The 12,633-nt window shown below is 32.1% G+C and overlaps 1 protein-coding gene across 2 annotated transcripts in view; it reads left to right on the top strand.

Moving 5' to 3' along the window:
• Positions 1-11,730, top strand: part of LOC138125369 (protein phosphatase 1 regulatory subunit 14B) — a 67,186-nt gene extending 55,456 nt beyond the window's left edge. For both annotated transcript variants that reach the window (XM_069040639.1, XM_069040641.1), the window contains exons 3-5: positions 5,646-5,741; positions 10,815-10,856; positions 10,917-11,730. In XM_069040639.1, coding sequence (XP_068896740.1) covers positions 5,646-5,741; positions 10,815-10,856; positions 10,917-10,958 — 180 coding nt within the window. In that variant the 3' untranslated portion in view covers positions 10,959-11,730. The remainder of the gene's footprint in view (positions 1-5,645; positions 5,742-10,814; positions 10,857-10,916) is intronic.
• Positions 11,731-12,633: the final 903 nt, after the last annotated feature.

Below are 12,633 nucleotides of genomic sequence, written 5' to 3'. Positions count from 1 at the left end.
AGGAATCTTTAATGACCAGCCCGTAAATAAAGTAGACACTGTATGTTACAAGTCGTCAATCGTTTCAAACAAGGAAAACACAACTTTTACTGACTTGTCAATGAATCATTTTGATTAAATGAATAAATAAGGATTTTAAAGCAAAACAAAACTAATTTTCAATCTTGTGGTTTTGGCCATGCTAACAAAATCTTATTAAAAATTTAACGCAAGCAAATTTCCTAAATGAAATTTTACTGTCCCACAGAGTTTGGAACTAATTAACTAAACTAATGTGACCTCCATCCTCCATATTTTATATTTTAATTGCGAAATAAAATAAAAATTAATTAAAAATATTTAATTCGGTTTAGAAGACATTAAAAGTAAAAATTAAAATTTGTTAAATTTACTTTTGAAAGAAACTGTATCTACATAATTACTTTTTTCTATTTTGCGTTCACAACGGGGTCATTATGAAACCTAGACGGATGTCGAAACAGCTGTCTTTTCGATATGCAACTTTTTACGTAGTAAAATTGGTAACTTTGAGAACTGTCAGATATTAATACAAACATAACCTCAAATTTTGAGACTCAACACCTGGTAGTGAAATGTGAACCATCCCATATAACAACATTTTGTTGAAATTTGTTAAAATTAAAATGAGCAACATTTTTTAATTCTTGTGCTGAATTCACTAAATTGATAGCGTTGCAATTTCAGTTCGATTTTCGAATGTTTCATTTGTATCAAGTTAGCGGTACCAATTCCTCCAAAAGCCATATACATATTTATTTTTTGCAGAAATAGTAAGTTCATAATAGAAAATTAGTATATTATACTCGTTTAAAAAAATTAATTGCTACACTCGTGCCTTTGTGACAATGTAACGTCTTACAATACTAGTATCATAATATACTAAAGCACCATTACATGCGCCCAAAAAAATTAATGAAATCAACTTTATTGTATCATGCGTTCAAATGAAAACCTGGGCTGAGGAGGCGTTGAAAAAAGTAAACCATTTGAAACAGTGTAAAGGTTGAATTTCCCGCCGTTTGACACGAATGACATTTGTTTATGTTTAATCGGTACGTAATTGAGCATGTTTGTTTTTAGCAAAGGGTACCCTAAGATATTTACTTCGACAACAGGAATCATTAGTTATTCTATTTTTAATGTGAAACATTGCAAAGAAAGGAAAAAACGGAAAGATTTTTTGTTTATAAATTTTAGGTTAGCTGTCAACATGCTCTAATATGGCTCAATCACAATTTACACTTTAAAAAAGTAAAACAATTGACGGTTTCCAACGCCTTCCCAGCCCAGGAGTTCGTTTGAAAGCCCGATATCTCTAAAAATTAAAAAAAGATGAGACATTTTTGTTGCCTATTCTAAATAGTTATTTTTATATTAAGTGCGTGAAGAGAGTGTTTTTTGTGCATGAAAAGGTCTTTTACGCCGAGACGAAGGTCGAGGCAGTATAAGCCTTTGAATGCACAAAAACATCTTCACGCACGAAATATAAACAATATTTTTTCTATAATTGATTCAAAAAATTGAAATTAAAAATTCAAATTTTTGAAGGAACTCTGAAGTTTCAATGCAGTGACCATGTTGCTAGGTAACTAATAAAATACAGTGCGTGAAGTGAAACACAGAAATAGTCGTGTGCGTGAAATCGCATTTCACACACTGTTTTGTATGGTTTCTATGGTTTCGATCTTACTAACAATGCAAAAAGAAATACACGTTAGAAAATGACCCACTTCAGGCACCGATAACTATGCGTGAATTTCAATTTTTTGAATCAATAATAGAAAAAATAAATTATTTTTATTAGGTACTTGATTTGTAATAATGTAACTTAAAGAATGCATAAATCCATACATTTTTATCATTTTCGGTTTATCCGATAATACCAGAACACACTTGAATGGAGATCGTTTTTCCTAGTTTCGCAAAGTACTTTCAAGAAAATTCATAAAAAGTTGGGGTTTTGAAGAGCCCTATTTGACATGAAGTAGATTTATTGAAGTCGATTGACTAGACTGGAATTAAATTGTCACGTGAACATGATTTATTTTGTTGTGTACGTTTCATTTAACCTTTTGATCTTAATTTCTTACCAATTGATGGTGCATTGCTACACCACAGATTTGTTAATATTCGTGCAAAAACTCAGCCACAAATATAAACTGCTTCAAATCTGGTTGCAAAATTGTCTCAACGAATTCGTGACTGAAAAACTTTCAAGAACAAATTTCTCCATGAATAACCACAACCACAGTTTTAAATTAACACGTTTTGAACATCGATTAGTTATTGACTAATAACTTGTTAACAACGTTTCCGCATAAATTACAATACTAATTATTAATTATAATAATTAACTTGACGGTTAACCAGCTATAAATTTCATTTTAGTGGTTGGCTAAAATTTCCCCTGAAACAATAAACGTCAGTTGATCCATGAATTTCAGAACTGCACAAAACAAGAGAACAATGCTGCACCGCATTTCGCTCCAGGTAAAAATAGATCCACAACATTGCATCTCGATCGGGACAATGGAAAAGTTATTAAATTTCAATTTGCGATTTGATAAATTACACTTCGTGATAAAATAGCCACCGCGAATTTCCAATTTCATCGGTTGCATTTTGTAATTAATTAATGCACGTAATGAAATTTAACGACGAGAATTTCAAAATTTTAACTGGGACGTTAATATGGACCAGCTCCGTTTGGAATCAATTCTCTAATAAACGGCTAACAAAATTGATTATTAGGTAGCTGTTTGAGTGCCTTTGTTGTTTCAAAATTGAAACTAAGACTAATTTATTTTTAGCTCTAATTATTGCTATGCTATAATTGTGTTTGGGTTGGAGTTCCGGTTGTGAAGTTATTTCAGATCATTATTTTGTTATCATGTAAATTCCACCATTAAAGTCTTAATTATCAAGATTATGGAAATGTTAATAAAGCAGCCTTCAAGATTTTGTCCACGGATGTTTCATTTAATCATCGTAAATAGTGGCACAAATGATTTTTTGTCGATCGTTGAATTGCTTCATAATTTAATTTACACGTTGCTGATGACTATGTGAAAATTTTAGACTTGAATTATTGACTTCTGCGAAACATTTTTGGTCTGTAAAAGACGTGAATGGGCTTGCATTGAGTCATCTCAATTGACTTTTAATATACAGGTGTTTCTGAAATACATGTGTTAATTTTAACCAGTGAAAGAACTCGCCAATTTATGAAATTTTGTCTATAACATTTTGTAAAATTCGTAAAAGTATTCCAAGATTTTTTGCCCCACAATTTTTACCAAACGAGTCGTTTTGTGTGATTAACTAGTTTCTATTTTTTGTAACCATGAGAATCTAAATTTTGATTATTTATTTTTTTCTATAACAATGGAATTTTTTAACAAAGCTCTGTTTCTATCACAACTGAAAATTTTCGCCCTTACCCATAGGCGGGTATACACTTTGATGGTTAATTTATTCCAAATTTTAAATCAATTTGTATTGCTTTTTCGTAAAAATATTATAGAGAAAAGTTCCATGATTTGGCGCGTTCTTCCACTGGTTAAAATTAACACACGTATTTCAGAAACACCCTGTATAATAGGTATAATCCATAATGAATGGAATCGATAATTAAAAAGGAGGTCAAGTTAGTTTAAATTGGTTTTATTTTGAAGGCCAATGCCAGGAGAACAATGTTAGAGCAACAAAACAAACAATTTATAAATTATAAATAACAAACACAAAATTCGTAAATTTAAATGACCACTGTTATTTCCGTTGGCAAATAAATCTTTCGTAAACCACAACTTACGTTTTCTAACGATAGTAAAAATAAATTTGATAAATAAATAATAAGATAATAAAAATGAAAATGAGCAGAAATTAACCAAAATTATTAATTAAATGCTGGAACTTTTCCATAATACAGCAGATATTAACAGCAACGGTGAACTTTTATTTTTAAACAACGTCTGCCGAATCTAAAATAGTTTTTTTCTAAATTTAGTGATCTATATCACTTCACGTCATCACTAGAGTAGGTTTCATTTTACAACAAACACAAACTGGGAATAACGAGCGTTCAAAAAATTTGTGAGCACGCAGCAAAAATTATCATTCAACACTACGGAAGCCAGAAAAACTGTCGTTGATTAGTTCTGAAAAGAACTGTATTCTGCAAAAAAAATAGTTCACATTGGTGTTTGTTCTCTAAATAAGTGACGTTTGGCATATGTGATTTGACAGCTTTGACGCCATGCAATAATGGAAACACATGCAAGCTCGACCACACAATTTTTTGAACGCTCTTTATCGACTATTACGTTTTAAAAATTCATGTTTTTTATAAGACCAATGATAACACCTGGCGAGTTTATAGTGTAATACGAAACACAATCTTTTATCTCTTAAATGTTTTACTGAAATACACATTCGTACTCACTTTTCTAATTAAAAACAAAATTATTTCGTACACAATTCTTCACTATCAAAATAAAGATATTTGAAACATGTTAGTCAATTAATTTGAATTTTTGTTATCTCGAAAACATTTTTCATCGTAAATCAATCAGTAATCTTGTTATTGATACAAATATACAAAGTTTAACAACGTTTCTATCTGTTGAACTTTATTAACTGAATAGTTATTAGTCAAAATTCATAACGATGCATTCATTACTGGAACATAATTTATTTGCAAACTGTTGTGACAACTTAATCGAACTAGAATAATTTGCAAATCAAATAAATCTATAGTGCACCTGTTTTCACATAACCTACTCTACTTGTATGTAAATGACGAATTTACAATTAAGTTCTTATGACATTTTTTGATAATAATTAATGACAGGTGTACCAACGATATTTTCAAATAATTAAATTTATATCGGGTGTTCAGTTAAATTTATCATCACAGTTGGCGTCGAAGAGTCGATTGTGAACGCACCACTCGTGAGTCTGCAGAGTAAAAACACAAACAACGCAAGCAGTGAGGTTAGATTTAAAGAGCTGATCAGTGATCTGTAATCCATGGTGCGTTCACAATCGATCCTTCAACGCCTACTTTGAGGATAAATTTACACAATGAACACCCGATATATTATTTTAATAAACTTTGAAAGTGCTCAGCATTTCAGGTGGAGCAACGTAAAACTGTGATCGTCATTGCACACCTTCCATGTTTTTATTTTTGTTTGTCTGCTTGTTTAGGAAAGTTCGAAATCTGTCAGTATTTTTCTAGAGAAAATTCAACAGATATAATAATGTCACGACACAAGTGTCTACTTCCACAATTGATCAATAATTACTGATAACCGAAATTAGTTTGATTTTGTACAGATAAGATTTGTTGTCGGTTAAGAATTTGCACGTGCCATTTATACCTTGGGACATCCACACAAAATATTTCAACTCGATTATTTGACGTTATTTTTTGTTGTGACTGATCGTATCTCTCTTATCACTGTCCATCGTAATTCAAAAACAAACTCCGATACTTATTGTAAAAAAAAATCAAAATGAATCGCCGCAGACGACACATCGCGCAATAAAGTGTCCGCTTACATTTTGCATCTAATGATTAATTCATGAAGTAGGTGCTAAAGGCTATCTGTTCTTTGTTTCAGAAACAAGTAGACGCTGTAAATAATGACGAAGTAGAAGTGGACATAGACGAACTGCTAGATATGGACAACGACGACGAGAGAAGGAGGCATTTACAGGTAAAGAGATTTATTTTTTGATCGTGTGCTGCTCAATACACGATATCGATACTGAAAATGTCAAGGATGGTGTACCTTGGATAAATCAATTTTTACCGAACAAAGAAATGTTTTTGTTTACGTTGGTACATATTGGAAAAATGAGGCGACATGCGTTGAAAAACAATACTGCCGGTTAGAATTCGATATTATTATTTACACAAATCTCATATGGGATGCATTCTTATTTATTTATCCTGCCGCTCTCTTGGGGTTGAGCTTGGGAGTATTAAATGTCCTGCTAGAAAGCACACTTGGCCCCTGCTGGGCGTCGACCTCTTCGCGTCGTTATTGTTTCCTGGGATTTTCTCGTAAATGTTATTTGCACTTTCCTTTTCTTCCTTTAATTATCTTATCATTTTAAAGACAATTAAATTATGTTTCTTGCAAAACAATTACCCGAGATACATTTTTGTAGTTTCTCTTGCCCAACAATTAAATTATCTTCTCACAGTTTTCAATTAATTTGGCTGAGAGCAGTCGCTGAATAATTTATTTTGATTGCTACATGGTAAAGTTGTTAAGAAATATCTAATATTCTAATGAAAAATTAAAATTTTAATAAATTGAAATATGTATTTGCTAGATGTGATCCACCAAAACGCTACCATGACGAGCGTATCAAAATAACATCTAACAAATTCTTTTAATAAAAAGACAAGACAGAATTGCACTGGAAATGGTGAAAATTATTTTCGTGTTTAAAAAAAATTATAAAAAGCAGGTTATCTTTCAGAAATAAGTAATAAGCTATTTTTCAGGGAATCACACAACCAATATTGATTTAAACATCATTTTTAATTAAAAAAAGTATTTGTGAAAGTAATGCAATAAGTTTAAAATTTCCAAAGTTGATTTTTGAGTTTCTGTTTTGCTTCCCACAATTACAATATGTCTATGTTCTCTTCATATGTTGGTTTCTTCATTTGTTCATCGTCAAGTAGGTACTTTGCGAATCAGATGATTAAGAAAACAGTAGTAAAGGGAAAGTATACTTCTATCGGGCCTTCAAATAAATATATATTTAGAGTAGGCGTAGGCGACATTCCAATTTTGTTAACAGTGTAAAGTAATTTTTGTAGGTAACCAATTATTCTCCAGAGTTACACAGGTTACATAGTAAGCTTTTTCCCAGTTTCATATTGTCATATTCCGTGGAGGGGGAATAGGGAGAATGCACTACAAAAATAAAAAATATTTTCTAACCTAATTTTATTTCGTTAAAATGTCAGACGTTTCTTGTGTCATTTTCTACGCTGGAAAAATGTTGCAAACAATTGAATTTCCATAGGTTGCTCTAAATATAAATTTATTTGAAGGCCCGTTACGATATTCAACTATTTTCGGAAAGACCCTATTTACAGAAAAATCCTCACCAGGTATAAGTTTAGTCATATTTGACTACCACATTAATTTTCAAATAACCAACACCAACAATTATTTCATTAGTTTAAGACAGAAACTAGAAAATGAACAAATAAATCAATGAAAACAGTTTTCTAAATTTTTTAATTACTCGTACATATTTAAAACAGAATTTCGGCACATTTGTTGTAATAGTATATTATACAACAAGATTTATCAACGGCACTTTAGTCCCGAGTTTTATTAGGCACGAGCGGAGCGAGTATTTAATAAAAGAGTGTCGAGAAAAAATTATTCCTACTATACTTTTTCTACGACCAAATAAACAAAACAAATAAAACAAGTATAATATATGATAAACGTCAATTGACAAGTGACAACTAACTTGATTTTGAGTGTCACATGATTTTTGCGATTAAATAGCTGCAGCTAACTTTAGCCCGTGACTAAAAAGCCCGTTGCTAACTTCACCTCGTGACTAAAGCGCACTAAGTCGCAGCTTGTCAAGGTATTTTATATCACTTAGAGTCATGTATGGGATAAATGGCATTTTAAACATGGGAGTAGAAAAATAATAATCTTATATAGTCCATTTTTTTATTATAGTCCGATGAGCTTAGTCCGAATCAAGAAGTCGACATGACCTGCGTCTGCTTTCGACATTTGACAGCAGTGCATGGTTCTACCAATATTTGAAAATTTATTTAGGCAACATGACACAGATATTGTGTTCTTTCGTGCTTTCTTGGTATTTCTGCAAATTCATTCCTCCGTTTTAATTTTATCTTTCAAAAAACCGCTTCCTTCATAACGCTTTTGATAACTATTTACATATCAACTAATAGGTCAGATATATTAAAAATTGTTAAAAACAGCACTAAACAACCACGTTTAGACTGTCTTTCTTTCTTCCTAGATTTTGTTTCGGCAACGCCATGAACACAAAACAACTCTCTATGAATTAGTTTACCCCCTTACCAGTCTTGCAAGTTTCCGCGCAATTCCAATATTATTTTTGCAATTTACAAATTCCGTAAAAGGATCTGTCCACATGCTTTTCGTTGGCATCATACGGAGGGCATTTCAAGCAAAATTATCACAAATAACGTGGTTAAAACGTAACCTAAAAATTTGACGTCGCTAGTGGAATCGAGTGGAATAAACGTACAATTCACGTCTTGCTCTAATCGCACATGCTAAAGCGAGATGCATAGTGGGACACGCTTAATACAATACGTACAAGAATTCAATAGTTTGTTTACATTATGTTGAAAAGAGATAGCAATATGACAGTTTTTCTGCTTTTTAATTGATACATCGGACTATAATTAAAAAATGGACTATAATACCGATTAATATTTGGTACAGTTTCGCTTCACAGTAATAACATTTTTCTGCGTCTGTTCAGCGTTTAGTGTTAAATAATGCTATACATTACACACACCCGTGAGTAATGACTCTTTCTTTACTCCACGGGTATCAGCTACCATTGGAGGAGTTCTGAGTTCTGATAAAAAACGGCAAAAATCGCATATTTTTCAATTTTAATTCGTATAACTTGACGAAACAGCTTCGTCAAGAAACCATAACAAGAAACAAATGTGTACATACTTAAAAAAAACGTTTGAAACTTTTACCCAAATAGTAATCTATTTTATTGTTTTACTCAAAACTCATCTGTTATCTAATTTCGTTCCCATCATTTACAAATATGCAAGCACCATCCGTTTCGATTTTTTCTTTTTTTGTTTATTTTGTTGTTCAACCCAAATTAAATGCTGCATACATTTGTTATCATCAACAAAGTAGGTATTTTTGATAAACTTTAATTTCATGTCCCAATTGTGGAACTTTATCTTCTGTTTAGCAACATCTATATTAATTATTATTTGATACTCGACAGAGTTTTATCACAACACATAAACTCATACCTAAGTATTGATTTTATACTTTTATTTAATAACAAAGCTTTCACACACATTTGGCTTCAACTGCTAGAAAAATATACAAAAACCGCTGGAACTTTTTGAAAGTGTAAATAAATACATATGTAGCATTACAAACACAACAAAGTTTGCAAGCAGTTCTCTGTTTGTATTCTTAATGTTTGTGCGCAAAATGTTTTACAGTATTGAGCGGATGCACACTTAACATAATAACGGGCCTTCAAATACATTTATATTTACAGCAACCTATGGAAATTCAATTGTTTGCAACATTTTTCCAGCGTAGAAAATGACACAAGAAACGCCTGACATTTTAACGAAATAAAATTAGGTTAGAAAATATTTTTAATTTTTGTAGTGCATTCTCCCTCCACGGAATATGACAATATGAAATTGGGAAAAAGCTTACTATGTAACCTGTGTAACTCCGGAGAATAATTGGTTACCTACAAAAATTACTTTACACTGTTAACAGAATTAGAATGTCGCCTACGCGTACTCTAAATATATATTTAATTGAAGGCCCGATATAACGGTTGTTCAAATGAAAAGTTCATCAAGTTGGCAAGGACTTTTTGACGAAAAAAAGATATAGCGAAAAGGGGATGATGCCTTCTTTGACAGATGTCAGTTGTGTTTTGCGAGTGTAACGTTTTTTTTAAGTTGAGTTTCGTTTTCTGTGGAATTGAACTTTAATTAATTAATGCACCAAAAACATCAGTGCAGTGCAGGAATTGAAATCAGCACATTACCCAAGAAGATTACATCTTTGCAATTGGCTTGTGGACAACGTAGACAATAATCTCTTGATGTGCATTTAATGCTTTTAACATAAAAAAGACATCTAACCTAAAATTATAAACCATTTTGATAACCAGGCACTCACATTACATATTAAATTAATTTAGTCAAAAGTGTCACTTCTTAACATGGTCCTAACCTAACTTTTGTCATTGATCTTGTAAGACATACTACACAATGTTGTGAAAAATTCAAAGGCTACTTGATAAACTTTTTTTACTCAAATTTTTTTACCGATGCAGAATTTCTGTTTACTTGTCCAGAATGAAAATGGTTTTAAAAAATTTCAAAAATAATTAAGAATTTGGATATTTTTTAAAATGTAGAAAATCATGGTGGAGAAATATTTTTGTGTAATTTCTTTGAAGCCAATGGTTAAAGCGACAAAGTGAAATTTTCTTTTTAATAAATCTAAATCGGTGAGCCGCAATGGAATCGATTCCACACCATATTTTCCGTCGAATAAACAAAGAATTATCTACAGAGTATTTCCGGTTTTTCTTGGATATTTGCATATCCACCGTGATAACCGCAACAGTCACGCCTTTAGCCGACTCAGTTCATTTCCTTTTTTACGAGCCTTATCATAACGTACACATCATTTAAACAAAAGAAGATAAAAGTACACCGTACTTGCTGTAAACATGACTTTCAATTACTCGAACGATTCACAAGATTTTTTTATTCTACTATTTGCGGCAAGCATGTAATTGAATTAGGAAATTACATCATAAACCTCGCTGTAAATCTGCTATTACAATGTTTGAACCACACAAAAAAAATGTCAACATCATCACCGCGACTAATATTTGGCTTGCGTAACCTTCAAAACCCAATCCCACAAGAGATAATTTGCAATTTAAACAGCAGCACACGGATATTTTTTACGCGACGTTGGTCTAATTTCGAGTTTTTGTTTCAGACTCTCCTGATAAATGCCAAAGGATCCCAAAGTGATGTAAAAGTCAGTAGCCGTCGATTATTTCGACGATCCCCATTGAAATGTTTTCTTTTTCTGTTTCAGAAATTCATCAATGATCTGTTAGACAAAGCAAAGACTCTTTAAGTAAAAGTGAAGTGCCAAGTAGGTTCAGTGAAGACTTCGGCCCTATGGCGCCCTATTTGCACAACAAGTTTTAGTGATTTAATTATTGCATCATCGATGTTGATCGTTCGAAACTGTATTCCATCCTAATCTATCAGGAACGTCGACGCGATTCAAGACAGTTTGGACCGATTCCGTTAAATTGTAATAGACAGAGATAGGTTTTGTCGTTAGTTGTGGCCAGTTTTGCCAGTTGTTAATTAAAAAAAATATATTAATATTGAGACAAAAAAAAACTACTAAAGTCTTTTTCTAATTTTTTATATTTTTAGCGCTAATTTTATTGTAATGAATACAATGAATGTTACTATTTATGTAAAACGCGTGTAGCTAGTCCTGAAATAGAATTACGACGTGTTGTTTAGATCATATCAGACTGCCTCCGTTACTAGGATAACTACCTAAAAATATCAAGGCTTCAGTAGCTCCTTATCATTGGTTCTCATATCGACACTGCTCAAAATTTTTGTAACATGTGATGATGAATGTGAGCTTCCTCCATTATTATATTCATACCTGTCGTCATTATTGGCACCACTTCGTTTTCGTTGGAATTATTTAGTGTAATAATTGTTTGGTGTACTTATAGGATATTTATCTGTAAACAGCAATCGATCATTGTGATCTCAGCCCTCTCAAATCTGACATGTGTATCATAGGATGTATGTAGGAACTTAGTAGTTGTAAGACAATTTATGAAATAAATACATAGTTACGATCCAAAAAACGAAAATGTCTAACGTCATTGTCCACAAACCTTAACTTAACTTATACAGGAAAATGGGAATTTATTTAACGGGTTATATAAGCAGTTTACCTATTCATTTTCAGAATCTAACCCCCAATCGTCTTCCGAATATGATTCTGCGGAAGAGCAATGTCCTCAATTGGTAGATTTCCCATCAATTTTTTCTAGTCCTCTCTAATCAGTTCCTCGCAGTGACGAACCCATATATTAAACAAAAATACCTGGAATATGATGTGTGCATCTTTACTGCAATTTAGCATGGTCGGTTTTTCTGTCTGCATTTCTTTACGTAATCTAATCATAGCCAATTTTTCTCGTTGTTTTCGGAAACTCATTTAACTTTGTATTTTTATTTAAATGTAATTGCGCCTTCAATAGCGCAACTGACATACAGTTGACATTTTACGTTGCCAATCTAATAACTATCAAATAACCAGTGGCTTATACCAACATGACAACACTTTGACAATTGATTTAAAAAAAAATTGGAGTATATTGCACCATTGTGATCCATTACATTCGATAAGCAAGCTTGTAGCGCACTGACTGCATTCGAAAGTTAGTTTCGCAAAAAAATTTGGTCAATTTATTTTCAAATCCCCACTTAAAAATATTGAATCTAGACGGAATTTTTTGTTAATAATTTTTCTCTTTTACCTTTTGGAAGCGACCTGTACTGTACTTATAGTTTATGATAACAAAATTGTGTCGCAAAACAGTACTCGATATTTGATTCCGCTTTGTCCTCTGTTCCCCTAATAACTGATGGGACTTTTATCGATGCATCATTTTCAAGGGTAAGTCAAAGCCTCAAAGCCGGTTTGGCAAGTCAGATTGTGCCATGAATTTTGTCCAGGACGGTTGGTGTACGAGAAACGAGAATATCAC

Source organism: Tenebrio molitor, chromosome 3, assembly GCF_963966145.1.
Source record: "Tenebrio molitor chromosome 3, icTenMoli1.1, whole genome shotgun sequence".
Lineage (NCBI taxonomy): Eukaryota > Metazoa > Arthropoda > Insecta > Coleoptera > Tenebrionidae > Tenebrio > Tenebrio molitor.
Note: the sequence above shows the minus strand (reverse complement) of the source record. Positions and strands in the feature narration are given on the sequence as shown.